Source organism: Epinephelus fuscoguttatus, linkage group LG22 (assembly GCF_011397635.1).
Source record: "Epinephelus fuscoguttatus linkage group LG22, E.fuscoguttatus.final_Chr_v1".
Classification (NCBI taxonomy): domain Eukaryota; kingdom Metazoa; phylum Chordata; class Actinopteri; order Perciformes; family Serranidae; genus Epinephelus; species Epinephelus fuscoguttatus.
This window is the reverse complement of record NC_064773.1, coordinates 34,905,322-34,920,503: the sequence shown is the minus strand read 5'-3', so window position 1 is coordinate 34,920,503 and position 15,182 is coordinate 34,905,322. Positions and strand designations below refer to the sequence as shown.

General features: G+C 40.4%; 1 protein-coding gene across 2 annotated transcripts in view; it reads right to left on the bottom strand.

The window, feature by feature from the left end:
• cog5 (component of oligomeric golgi complex 5) overlaps positions 1-15,182 on the bottom strand; it is a 188,102-nt gene that overhangs the window by 147,542 nt on the left and 25,378 nt on the right. For both annotated transcript variants that reach the window (XM_049567067.1, XM_049567068.1), the window contains one exon: positions 8,283-8,403. In XM_049567067.1, the coding sequence (XP_049423024.1) occupies positions 8,283-8,403 (121 nt within the window). The remainder of the gene's footprint in view (positions 1-8,282; positions 8,404-15,182) is intronic.

The following is a 15,182-nucleotide window of genomic DNA, read 5'->3' as shown; positions in this document are numbered from 1 at the left end:
CATTTAACAGTCCTCCATAGAACAAATCATCTGGACAGTTAACGAACTCTACACGTATCATGGCCTATTTTTAAAACTTCATCTTCCTCTCCTTCATGGTGGCAAACCAAAACTTCGTCCTTGTCAATATTTATTTTAAAGTGAGGTTTGATAGTCTGACCTCATCCATGTACGAGAGCAAAGAGCTCTTAATGAGCCTCAGACAGCTGAAATTTGATTTGGCACTGGTGCTACAGATGGGAATGGACCGCTAGATTAAAAATAATTCAAATAGCAAACCAGTGAAGATCAGAACGAGGCTTACGTACATTTACAATGTAGCCCAGTGACCTCTGTGCCCCAGAATGCCCATTATGGATGGTACTGATGAGAGTGCTTTTTAAAATTGGCTTTTAAGTTTGCTGTTTTACTGAAATAAATAATAAATGTTACTCTATGATTTATGGTGTTTTTACTGTGTCTGCACAGAACATAGTGGATTTTGTTAGTGAGTGTCATTCCCATGCTAGTTTACAATTGTAACCATGAATGAGGTGGCTGTAACTTTTCAATACACCACTCCAGGTCAGGGGGGAGGTCGTTCCTCAGGTGGAGGAGTTTAAGTATCTCGGGATCTTATTCACGAGTGAGGGTAGGATGGAGCGGGAGATTGACAGGCGGATTGGGGCGGCGTCAGCAGTGATGCAGGCGCTTAACCGGTCCGTTGTGGTGAAGAGGGAGCTTAGCCAGAAAGCGAAGCTCTCAATTTACCGGTTGATCTACGTTCCAACCCTCACCTATGGTCATGAGCTCTGGGTAGTGACCGAAAGAATGAGATCGTGAGTACAAGCGGCTGAAATGAGTTTCCTCCGCAGGGTGGCTGGGCTCAGCCTTAGAGATAGGGTAAGGAGCTCAGACATCCGGGAGGGACTCGGAGTAGAGCCGCTGCTCCTCCACATCGAGAGGAGCCAGTTGAGGTGGTTCGGGCATCTGGTAAGGATGCCTTCCGGACGCCTCCCTTGGGAGGTGTTTCGGGCATGTCCAACCGGGAGGAGACCTCGGGGCCGCCCCAGAACACGCTGGAGGGACTACATCACCCGGCTGGCCTGGGAACGCCTCGGGGTTCCCACGGAAGAGCTGACGGAAGTGGCTGGGGAGAGGACTGTCTGGGCTTCTTTGCTGAGGCTGCTGCCCCCGCGACCCGGACCCGGATAAGCAGAGGACGACGAGTACGAGTACGAGTACGAGTACAGCTGAATTTGCATGAGTAGTGTTCCTGTGCGCGTGATGCATCAGCTGCACAGTGATGATGCAGAGTTCAGAACACACAGGGGCCCCCTTCCGGCCCTCCATTGGGTAATAACAGTGACCACCATTGTCAGTAATTAAGAGGGTGACTGTCATGGGGCCCCTACCTGATGGGGGCCCTGGGGCGGCCACTCCCATGCCCCCATGGCAGCTCCACTTATGTCTGGCTAGATATCACACATTAAACCTCTAATCAAATACAGCTTGTGCTGTTTAAAGATAAGCTGCAGGTGGGTGTGGTTACAGACAAAGACAGTTACGCCAGGGCCACACTGCCAACGAAGTGCTGCGAAGCGCAGTGCCCCGAAATTCTCGTGCGAGCCCGTTCACATCAGACGCGCATTTCTCCACGCCGGTTGACAAGCGCTTCTGCTCCCAGCTGTTGTCTCTGTCACATTTGGGGCTGTTTTTCCATCATGGGTATCTCTCTGTTTGCGTGTGTGTGCCCCATCTCTCGCTCTCGCTCTCGGCGCAGCCAGTGTGGATGACACAATCGGTTAACATGGGCGCCAAAAGGAAACTGGCTTCGCTTCTCGGCGCTTCGAGGCTATTCGCAGCGCTTCCGCATCTGGTGTGGCCCTGGCGTTACTTTTAATTCAAAATTTGAACTGCCGTTTGAGAATTGAAAAAACAAGAAACCTTTGATTTGTTATGATTGATAGAAATAATAATAATAATAATACTCAGTTTACAGGATACATTGTCACCCTTATCTACTGCATGCCTTGTTGTCCCATAAGTAAAATAGGCAATTATTCTCTTAATAACAAAAGAATGAGCCATGCGGAACAGATAATCTCAACACAAAAACAACTGCTTAAGGCGCTTTGTTGACTTTGTAAAATGCAACTGCCTTACATCATTGTTCCAATCATTGTTACCATTGTAACAAATGTGAAGTCATCTGTCACTCAAGTGAGGCAGCAAAGGCACCACAATTGAAGGGAACATCGTCACGTGAACAACTTGGTTTAGGATCATGCTGTGGGTGTTATATTCCAATGAAGTCCAGTGAAGCAAAAGGTTTCAGATTTGATCTGCGCTCTATCAGCATTCAAAGGGGATTAAATTACTACCAGCTATCTGCTCTGGACCATATATAACTGTGTAACATTTCATGGCAAGTCATTCAATAGTTGTTCAGACATTATTCTGGACCAAAATAGTTGACTGACCAACACTAGCCCTTTTAAATAGGAATTGTGCAAAATTGCAGGAAAGCCAGAACAGTCTTCTTTCAGCACTGGCAGTATAAAAACAAAATCGGGGAATGCGGCAAAATGTTCTGTTTATACAGAATGTGCCTGTTTTGGGGCAATTATGGGGGGTGTGAGCAAGTAACAAAACGTGTAGCTCAGCGTGTGACGTAAACAGTGACGTACCCGAGGGAGGCCATGGCAAGACAGTCCATCTGCGATTCTCTTGTAAGCCGGCCCGTCCTTCATCATTTACGTCATTTGACGGTTGATGGCCTCTTCATTAGCGAGGACAAGCAGGATGCACAATTCTTTCTCTCCCCAGTTGCTCATCTTTACCATAGTGTCTGTCAGGTTTGCATTTCCCTCTTGCTACTAGTACTAGCTGCTCATTCCTGCTATCAGCCGTTTCCTGTTTGTCCACCGCCAGTGGGTCGCACGTGTGGCGTCATCAACAGCTCCCCCCACAAGTCATCAACAGCCCCTCCCGTGGCGGAAGGCCGCGAATATGACTACCCTACAAGGCGGAAAATTGGGCACCTCTGATCAACTCGCAAATCTGGCTCTGTGTGTCTAAATGCTTGCAGCTTGCCAGCAGAACGGCCCAACATTCGCCAGAAATCTGGCAGCGTAAAAGGGGCTGTCATTCCTAGCATGCTCCTAAACAAAGGCATATGGACATAGTTTGTGCATTTCAGCTATAGTGCCCATATTATGTATTTTACTTAACTTACTTTTTTGTTGCCATTGTGGTAACTTTGACACTATGGCTCAGGTGACCCCTGATTCCAGGACCCCACAGTGTGAACAACAACACAACACAAAGCAGCAAAGCCCACTTGAAAAATAGTTGGAATTGTTGAACAGCCACCAACTGGCACAGCAGACACTAGACACAGACACCGTATCACCTTTGAGAGATTGTGGTGTGTGTGTGTGTGTGTGTGTGTGTGTGTGTGTGTGTGTGTGTGTGTGTGCGCGTGCGCGTTTTGCAGACACATACTGCTGAAAACACTTGTCCTGCTGAACCCACTGTGTCACGCGTAATGCCATGTGATAATTAAGGGTAGCTTGGCAAATAGATAACTGGTGGCAGTGACATGTAATGCATCAATATCACCTTCTGTCTGCTGACAACAGAAGGTCACACAGTCCTCTGAAGCTATCCAGCCACTGTTAGACACAACAGGTCTGGCCAAGACAATGAAACCAAGTCTGGGCTGGGCGATATGGACAAAAATTCATATCTCCATATTTTTAGGCTGAATGGTGATACACGATATATATCCCAGTATTTTCAACAAAATGGGCTACACGTTCAGTTGCAACCTGATCCATGGTTAATGCTGCCTGTGCATTTTTCCATCACACAGCAGGGCAATTAGAAGACGCTTACATGTTGGAGGTGAGCTGTTTGCAGAGGTGCAGTAAGAGCCTGTTGTCTGCAGCTCTAAATCTAACATTTCACTGTGGCTGTTGCTGATTTTACTCTTCCTCCCTGCGATATTATAAGACTTTCCTTTATTGAAAATAGCCATTAAAGTTCTGGTAATTCAGTAATGATCACATTTCATTTTTTCACGATTCTTCACAATAAAGTCCCCCATTATTTTGTAATGTAAAAACTTTTATTGTGAAGCACCAAAATAAGGAAATGTTGAGTTTTCAAGCAGAAACTTCAAACATCTTCGGATACGGCGCATAGCAAACATGAAACAGCAAAAATAAAGCAGATATCTAAAGTACAAACAGGACACAAGAGAAAACCTAAACTCCAAACCACAGAGATTCAGTTAGAAGCTACAAAAGAACTGAGAGCTGAACACACACTGAAGACACCTTTCTCTGGTCTCCTACAGACAGAGATGAGTTCAGTGTCACAACCCACAGCCTTGTTTGAAGGGGAGAAGCGGGATCATTGGGGGTTGCCTGTGGCAGATGAGACATCACTGCTACCCATTTGAGGGTGGGCAGCCTGGCTGCACTGGAGAAGATCCATCTTTGGCGCAGCATGGAGTGGCACTGCATGTCTTAAGTGGAAATGGAAATTGGCGCGGCCAAAGGTTAGAGTGGAAAATACGTACAGTATTGTCTATCATCTCACAGACTGATTTAGTGTAGCATGCAATATATAGACTGATGTTGCATTATAAACTAATTAACAAACAGATTAAACAGAGGAGCAGTTCTGTGTTTCTCTGTGTTGCTGGAGAACTTGAGTGAGTGAGTGAGTGGGATAGAGCTGTGTGGAGAGAATGACAGAGGAGAGATGCACACTAGTATGTGTTATGTGATGCAACTTGACACTATATCGATATAAACAGCATTGTCAAAAATCTATATCTTGCTTGACAATATATGAATATATTGTACATAGTCATTGTATCGCCCAGCCCTATGAAGAGTAAGAGAAAAGGGGACCTGGGGTTACCAATGGATATCACTGATGTTACCTCACCATACACCTCATCAGAGGGCAAAATGCTATCATAACCTCCTTTATGTGATGTATGTCTATGTGGGGAGGAACTATGTGGCAACCTTAGAGGCTGAGAAATGAAGCCAATGTGGGAGTACCAAAAACTGCAGGTCCTCTAACGGCCACTTGAGGCTGGCTCTAGAACAAAGTCAATCTCCATAGACCTCCCATGTTAAAATATCCAACTTACAGCAGAAATAAACATGTTTACAGCCTGGTACAAAAAACAGTTTTGATCTCTATAGCTAATTTCAACATTTATGACAACTGTACAGGGGGTGGATTTTTATATAATTCACCTTTAAAATGGTATTAAGGCTGACAGTTACACATTTTTAAGGGTAGGGTCGCTTGAGTGACAGACTGTCTGTATATGTATCTGTCTATGAATTAGATCCACCCCTCACTCCTCCACTACTCCAACCTCTCATCCAAATATGGTCACTTCTGATTCCAACAAGCCAAGATGGCAGTGGCCGAAATGCTTATGGCACATCTACCTTCAGTCTCATGCTCTTACGCTGCCCAAACAATTCTTATGCAAAAACATCGCAGCAATAACATGCTGGTTACATACAGTGGAGTCTAAAAGTCTAAGACCACTAGCCAAGACTCTTCTATTTTGCATTTGTTTTCAATTTAACATGATTTTTTTTCATTACAGCTTTTAATATTAGCTCAAAATTTGAGTGAAAAGTTGAATCTTGGAAAAATGTACACTAAGAATATATCTTAGTATTTGGTATGTCCCCCTTCTGCTTTAATGACAGCATGCACTCAAGCTAGTATAGACTCCACAAGTATGTGCAAAACCTGATGGCCCATGTTATCCCAGCATGATTTGACTCATTCTTCAAGTGCCTCCATAAATGTTCAATGGGTTTGAGGTAAGGTGACCATGGAAATCGACCAATATCAAATTTTGAAAGGCTGATTTAATTACGACAATTTGGAACAGAAAAAAGCCAATAGCAGATTATAGCTGCTGCACAGCCATGGGTCGAGTCCGGGCATTTTTAGGCAATTCTGAGCAACAAGCAGAAGAATTGAAAGACATTTAGGAATTTAGCAACGCAATCTGCCTTTTGCATCAGCTGAGGCTTGAACTCACAACCTCTGAGACTAAGGATCAATTTCGATCTTACTGAGCTAATTAGCCAGTGACAATTCATGTGTAGCTTCACAAATTGACTAAGCCAGACGTGCAGGTTTAGCAGCCATCCATGCATGGAAAAGCAGATTTCAAACCACTTTAAAAAATTCAGTTATCAAAACAAAAATCTGAAAACACACATATTGCATCTAGACAGCATGGAGATGTTCTAACAATGATTGATTTGCTCCATAAGTGAACAACTGATGTTTAAAATTGCCATTTTTACATTGACTCCAATTGTTCACATTAGAGCAAAATTCAAAATGATGTCAAAAATTCAGTTTTTGAGATAAAATTCTGAAATTTGCCACACATCATCTACCATGACTCTAGAATTTTGTCATTTTTTCATGAACATTGAAGATTTATTTAGCAAGAATTTGCATGGATATGTTTACAGTACCGTTTACAGTCAAACATTTTGATGAACTGTAGGCTCAATTTTTGATAAATCAAAAATCTGAGAAACATAGTTTTTGTAGGACAGTCTGAAGATGCTCTGTAGCAAGTCTGGTGTCAACTGAGCAAAAATTGTGGGAGGAGATAGGTTTAAGAAGTTTTACAGTTTTTGAAAAAAAACAGAGTGATGAACTTCATAATTTTTAATAGGTTTAAATGTACAATCATTATTGGGGCTACAGTTTGATGAAAGATGTGAAGTTGTAGCACGTATGGTTGATCTGTTATGAATTTTCAAAGTTTTGAACTTTTGACGCTTGCTGTAGCGCCACCATCAGGACTATTGGCTTGAGTTTACAGCTGAAGATATCTGGCATGAGACTGGACCTTTGTGCAAAGTTTGGTGAGTTTTCACCAATGGGAAGTATGATTTCCTCGGAAGAAGAAAGAAGAAAAAAGAAGAACACCTAGGATTACAATAGTATCCTGGCAGCTTAGCTGCCCGGACCCTTATTAATCGGCTGATATCCAGTATCCAGCGACTTCACAGTTTCGTAAATGAACTGACCTGAACAGCTGAGTCAAAGAAACAAATAACAACATAAATAAATAAATAAATAAATGTGGATCACTGAATATCAAAATCAAAGTAATAAATATCTAAATAATTTATAAATCTCACACTGAACATCAAACTAACTGTGAAAAATATAGGTAGAAGTGATTTGACATTTTGTGAGCTGTTATTTTTCCTTAAAGTCAATCTGAAATTCTCAGGTACACAATGAAATTACCTTGATTTTGTGTACAGGGCCTCCATGTAAAACAGTAATCAGAGGTGGGCAGTATTTCTGTTACTTCTATTCGAAATCTGTGTTTCTATTACCTTTGAGTATTTTGTAAATGGTAAAAAAAAAAATCTACTGTAATTTGAAGTAATATTTTTTATTTTTGAATTACTTTAAATACTTTTTTCAATTACTTATAAAACATAGAAAACAAGAAAGGGTCAAAACCTAGTTTATGACTGAACTGTGTATGAAGCAAGAGAGGGCTTTTATTTTGAAGTGAGGGTTTTTATTTTGTGGAAGGAAGTGGAAGCATTCACTTGGTCACAGACTCATGCTAATAGCACTACAGCACTGGACCAGCAGTTGTAGTCAAGGCTAAAGCTTCATGTAAATCCATGTTGTATGCTCTGATGAAGGTCAAGTAGACCGAAAGCTTAACAAATAAAGTGGAACACTGCATAGATGCAAGTGTGCAGAAATCTTTTTTCACCATGTAAATCCATGTTAAAATGAAGAACAATACACTGAGACACAGCAACACAGCAGAAGGGAGCTGCTTTCTCTTGAGCTGCATTTATGTGGATACCACTTGACGATATCAGCATTGGCCACCGCATTGATTTTCCATTTGCAGAGCTTGACCGTTCATTAGGAGCCTGTTGGAATTTTACCGTTCAGTTATTCAGAGCTCCACACTCCAAGAGTGCAGAGCATACTGTGGGCACAGACGGAGCAGCAGAACGCCACATGAAGTGAAAGTGAATCTTTACCATCTGTTAATTTCTATACAAACAGAACACTCTATTTCTTAGAACAAAAGCCCTCTCATTTGAGTATTATCTATCATTTCTCCAACCTAATTTAGATTCAACTGGCTGCATTCCCATGGAAACCACAAACCCCGTAAACCAGCCCTGGGTCTAAGAGTTTTATAATTACTAATCAGTTCTCCATGACATAAACCACGTTCTTACCTAGTTCATTGAGGCTCTGTGCAGCCTTGGTGATCTCCCTGCTGCCCCCCTGTAGCTGACCCTGAAGCCTCTTGCTCAGGTACAAGATACGAATGATCCTCCGAAGCAGGTCACAGGCCACCTGGAGCAGGAAGAAAGGGAGAAGCCAAGATAGTGACATACTGTACATGACTCAAACTTCAACCAAATTATCCTGGATTTAGCATTAACCCTTTGAAACCTGGATCGACATTCCTTTTCTTGTGCTGCCTTTAGATGCCTTTCGCAAGTATTTAAAACTTCGAACCCCGAGCACACTGGTTCTTTTAGAAACATGGGGAATAAAAGGCAATGAGCACTTAAAAAATAGATTTTGAAAATAATTGTTTTTAAAAAGCTAGGGAAAAACTATATTTATAATTGATATTATTATTACATGAAAAAGTTATGTTGCAGAATTATTGTATTTCTTAATTATTATTTTAAATATTTTTATTATATATATATATATATATATATATATATATATATATATACATATATGTATATATATATATATATACATATATATATATATATATTTTTTTTTACATTCCTTTATAGTTATTTATTTATTTTATCTTTATTGGTCATTTCTTTGTATGTTTGTTTTTAACTGTCTTTTTTACCCTAATTTTCTTGTTTTTAATTTTCTCTTTTTACAAATTTTTTTTTGGGGGTCATTTTTTTTCTTTTGTTGCTCATTGTCTTCTTCCCATGTTTGTAAAATAAATCAAGCCACTTTTCTCAGGTTACAAAGGGTTAATAAAGTAATTGTAATGCACTGTTGACATGTGCTCCAGTGAGACAGTGAAGCCCAGTTCGAGGTCATGTTTTTTTTTTTTCTGGCAATGCCTGACTGTTTTGTTTTTCTTTTTTTTAAGTAACAGGTGTGTGGAATTGATGTGTTCAGGCTGGAACTCTTACCAAGAAAAAATTGGGACAGATTGGACTAGGTACACTCAATTTACAACAACTTCCTGTTTTTGGCAAAAATGGAAATGTGTGCAAAATGGCTGCCACACCACAATAATGTTGTTCCACGAAAACTCAAAGTTTTACCGTTAAGGTGTTAAGATTGTACTGACCAAATTTGAGGTTGATCAGATTAATTCTTTAGGAGTAGTTTGTTAAAGTACAGCACCTATGAATTGCAAAAATGCACAGTAAAATCCTGTTGGGTTTCAGGTATACCTCGAAAAAAATGTATTTATGCATTTTATTTTTTTGCTCTGTCTGGAATAATTGCTATAAACAGATTCTGTATATGCATGCACAATCTGTAAGCGACAGGACAAGATTTTGGTATTGGAACTAGCCTAAGCGCTGTTGACCAATCGTATCTGAAAGGCAGGTAAACAGTCGAGTGGAGTGGTGGAACGCACTGGCTGAAATGTACTCTCGGAACCTTTCAGCTATGTCTGACAATGATTCAGCTTTATGTTACTATTTTTTTATGCATTCATACACAGCAGGGTTTTTCCTGAATAGATGATTACAAGATGGCCAACTGTCAAATTTCGTCCCCAGCTCTTAACAAAACTTTGGCGGGTGTCATTATGGAAATCACTCTTTTCTTTTCTGTCATTTGCATCAGAAAAGGTAAAAACTGTCTTAATGTAAAAACTGTCAAAGCAGAAAAAAGAGCCGTCTGTTTTGGACTACAGCAAAGCCAGGGACCAGCCTGGTGCTCCAGTGTTTCAGCTTGCAACATCTTTGCCACCACAAAAAAATAAATAAGTAAAAAATCATTAGAGAAAATAAAACCCCTTTCCCCTGCTGTTCAATGACAGTTTTATGCTGTCAGTTGGAGTTTATAAATGCCATTGCAAACAGTAGTCAGACCCACTGTTTGTGAAAGCTCTTCTATGCACCTTTACATGTACAGTGGTATGCAAACATTTGGGCACTCCTGGTCAAAATTTCTTTAACTGTGTTAAGTAATAGTTAAGTAAGTAGAAGATCAACTGATTTCCGAAAGAGCAGTTACTTCCACTGATAACGTCAGGTCTGGGCTGGGCCGATCAGGGTGTGAAACAGGTGTAACGGGCAGCACAGCATTTTTTGACAGAAAAGCGATCAATGGATCTCTTCCTTTTGAATTACTGGCATGTTTGAACATTGTGGTTTCACTCAAGGAGGAATAAAAGGCATAGTTTCATACATACACACAAAGAGATGGAACAGACAGACCACCGTTGCAACCAATGAAAATGTTGTGTCACACGCAGCTACTGCATAAATTTAATAGTTCCACATTTTGGGAAACATGCTTATTATCTTTCTTTTTGAGAGGAGTGTTTATATTTTCCTTTGACTCGTTGAAACTATGAAAAAAAAACAAGATCTCAAGACATGTAGACAGTAGGAAAATGGTGGTTTCAAGTGAAATTATTTCTTTAATATTGCACATTTCCTGGACAGTAAAACATCTTTGGGTCATCATCGACATAGATGAATACAGCATCTGCTGTCACAGCCGACGTTGCAATGTAAGATTACACAAAGGTCTGTAGTAATATTCTACATATTCATGAATTAGGGTACATTGTATAAACCTTAACAAAAAAAGGTTGTCTACTGGCAGTACCCAGGTACCTCCTTGCCATGCTGCTGAAATCACTGCCTTTGCGCACAGAAAGCAGGCTGGGTGGGGTGGGTAGACCTGTGCAGAGCACCAGAACTTAAAGACCAAAACATGACCAGCAGTATAATGATAACAGAAAAGCAAAAATTTCACCCTTAGTGGTTTCTGGGACAAAGACTTTCAAAATAAGTGAAGTCAAATGACACCATTGTTTCTATCATTTCAACATGGATTTGTTTACAATGTAGCATCATTGAGGAAAATAATAGGGTATGTCCCTTGGATAGGTCAATAACAAGTCTGATGCATCCTTTCAGATTTCAATGCATCACGGATGCATGACAAGGCCCCCGGGAAGTGTGCAGGGCTTTGAAGCCAATTTCCATAGTGGCAAAACAGTGGAATTGCATTGTTACATTATGCCTTCTGGCCCAAAAATACTTTTTCCCATAGACTTACATTGTGAATTAGACTTCTGTTAATCAGTGAATACATTGTTTTGAGGATCACAACCCCTGCAAAATGACATGTTTTATGATCAAGATTGGAGCCATTTGGACCAATAACATCAGGAAAATCTAAAGAGCTGCACGATTAAATCATTTTATCCCCATTCAAGTTAGTCTAGCACTAAACAGAGTGCAGCCGGCTCGGACAGCCTAGTGCACCTGCTCAATGGGCCCAATGACGCGGAAGCAGTCCCAATCATCCCAGTAACTTTACACATGGCAGTTGACCATTTTTGGCATCTTGCACCACTGAGCAACTTTCAAACATGAACAGAGTCCTGCCTCCAATGCTGTATCCTGGTCTCTTTATACATTCACACGTAGGGCGGTTAACTGGCAATGTGACTATATGTGCTGACTCTCAATCATTTGAACTGGATTTTTTTTCTAGCATCATGCAGATATCTCCAGACAGACCATGAGTGTCCATGTGTATTATCTGAAGCAGACAGAGGGGAAGATATTGTGTTGTTCAATGGAGGAGAAGAACAGAGGCCTTGAATTCAACACTGTCTGATCACCTTATAATCTCCAAGTTCAGCTATAAGATAAGCTGTACAGTGCAATTAAACCTTGAAAGAAATCTCAGAATCATACTGAGTTTTTTACACCCACTGTTTCATCAATATTCAGCAATGATTTCCCTCAGCTGAACAAACATGAGAACTACTCTTACTGGCACACACGTGCTGCTTGGTTGTGCACACATAGCAGATTGGACCTCTGCACACAACAAATCTCTTGCTACATATAGGTAAATGCTTAGCATTTCTCCTACACCAGGCAAGTCCGAAGTCTGGCCTTGGGGCCAATCACGGCCCATGGACTGATTTTTAACAGCCTGCAGCTTGTCTTTCAAATTATACTATACGTGGTCTGCTGGTCAATCAAGCAAGATTACTTTGTATTTTTCATTCACCTCACGATGGCAGGACTATCATACCGTTTTTAGACAGGAACTGTGCAGATGGAACTAATGTGGTTCCATAAAGAGATAGTAAACAAGCAAATGAGTTGTTTTGTGGTCATCTCATTTATACGTGATTTTTAGGGGTTCAAGCCCAAAGGGCTGAAACCCTTTTGCTTTTGCTACGACTTTGTTTTTTGTTTTCTTCACACCCCTCACACTGTAAGTTTGAATGACTTGAAATCTGACATTTGCTCAGTGTGCTCAAGTGGAAACCTCCCGGGCTGACGAGTGAAGCCAATCTTGAAGTGCCAAAACCTGCAATTCATGAAATGGCCACTTGAGGCTGGCTCCAACACAGAGCAAATCCCCATAAACCCCCATGTTAAACTGCCCAATTTTACAGCTAAAATAAACAAGCCCTTTTACACTGCCAGATTTTCTGCAAATATTGGGCCGTACAAATTGGGTCTGTATAAACAAAAGTAGGCAGACAGCATTTTCCCGCGCACCCCAATTTTGTTTTTATACTGCCATACTGAAAGAAGACCGATTGGGCTTTCCTGCAAATTTGCACAATTCCTGTCTAAAAAGGGCTAAACATGTTTACAGATGGTTTTAATCTCTATGGCTTTTTTCATTATTCATGACAACTGTGCGGGGGGTAAAGTTTTTTTATAACAATCCTGTGTAAATGTTATTAAGGCTAAAAGTTCTGCATAATTAAGGATGTGGTCACTTTGACTGACAGGCTGTCAGCTCTGCCTCACCGCAGGCCACTCAACTTGACCTCCTTGCCGTGTTTTGAGGTGCTGGAGCTGGCTGACTAGAGACTGCCTATGATTTTTTTTGTACAAATATTGGACAAATGACAAGGTTTGCTGTGCAGATAATTGTACCAACTGACCGTGCAAGACACCAGGGTGCCAGTCTTTCGGTAAGTGATATTCTATTATCATTTCATTTCTATGTTAGCGCTAATTAGCAGGTGCTGTTAATTCTCAGGTTTGTTAGTTTAGCTTGTTAACTCACTATCTAGCTGCTAACTGGCAAGCAATGAAATACAAATGCATAACAGAAGTGTTAGACTTTAGGGTGATTATACTTTTCAACAAAGGGCGTCTGTGTGAGGTTGGAAAGTAAAGCTCCACCACATTAACATTAGTTAGCTAAAATGTGCAGACTGTGTGTAGTTGCAATAAGGTGTATCTGTGTAACTTGAAAATATTAATGTCACGTTTACCATAGTTCCAGAAATAATGTTATTCTAACGAGATATTGCGTTTTTTATTAAGCTGGAGTTGGTTATTGAGGCTATACGGTAAGTAATCGTCAAATTTGACGGTCCTCAAACCCAACCTTTGTTTTTTTTTTTTCTTTTAATTGTGTTAGAACAAAATAAAACAATATAAAACAAACAAGGAGTGGAGCACAGGCTGAAGTATACTGCAAAGCTGTATGAACAGGTGTGTGTGTGTGTGTGTTTGTGTGTGTGTGTGTGTGTGTGTGTGTGTGTGTGTGTGTCTTTGTATAGGGGGTGTGGATATGTGGGTGACACTGGGATGATGAACAGTTTTAGGCGGCGAGTGAGTTTGGATGATTTTTTAAAAAAAAAAAATACATATACAGTAACTACACACACGTCTGTCTTGTATATCTATATACAGGATCTCACAGAAGGATTTCTACGTAAGCCCCAAAAAAAAGCCCTTGTGTCCGCCCACTAGATTGTCCGCCATATTGAATATTTTGAAAAACAGCTTTTTGACATCTTCTCCTAGAGCGTAGGTCCATTTCGTACCAAACGTTCTGGGAATCATCATGAGATACAGCGTTGTAAATGTTATCAAAGACTTTGATATGTCACCGAGTTTTGATGATATTGACCAATGAATTTTAGAGGGGGTGTGGCTTAGCACATAAATTGCTTTTACTCCTTAACTGTTGAGCCAATTGTCACAAAACTTGTTGTAAATGTTGACATATGTATCTGAATCATACCGTGAAAGTTTGATTAAAATCAACCGATAGGGGGCGCTACACAAGCAAAAAGTTGACATCTCATAATCAGCCAAAGGTATTTGTACGAAACTTGGTTTGCCTCATAGGTCATGTCTCAGTCGATGCACAAAATATGAAAATTATTGCTTAAAGGGGACGTGGTTTATTATGTTAAATCTAAACTTCAAGACATTTCACATTCCATACTTCAAAAAATCATAATAAATCACCAGTGTATCCTACACAACTGAAAGCTTTTCAGGACATCCACTGAATTGTGACAAAACTTTGCCGTGCTGCAAACTATAGACGATTCAGAAGCCCGTCACTCTATATTTTTAAGAATATGCAAAATTAATTAACATCTGTATCTCCAAAAATCTTCATCTAAATGCAACCACCACTACCACAAACATTTTTTGGATACTAGATGTAAAAATAGTCAAAAAACACGCACATCCCAAGGTCCATTTGGAGTGGGTGCTGGATACATATATATAAAAGTTATGAAAAAAGGAAAAAATGTACCGCACACCAAGTCTCAGCTCCCATTGAAGGCTTTTTAATTTGTGCTGTGACGTTTCGAGCACAAGGCTCTTTCTCAAACTGCTGTTACATGGATAGACAGAGAGTTGGTAGCTTAAGAAGATACCCGCCCATATATGACATGTGAATTAACACACCTGGTGTCAACTGGTATCAATCAGTTTGGAAAAATACTTCTACTACTACTACTAATACTTAAAAATACTTACAACCGGGATCTAAAATAAGTAATTTGAAAGACAGGTAAAGTGCATAGTAACATCAGCATTGGATGATTCATTAAGTATACATACACAAGCAGCATAAGGTATACATATCAGTATAACAAACAA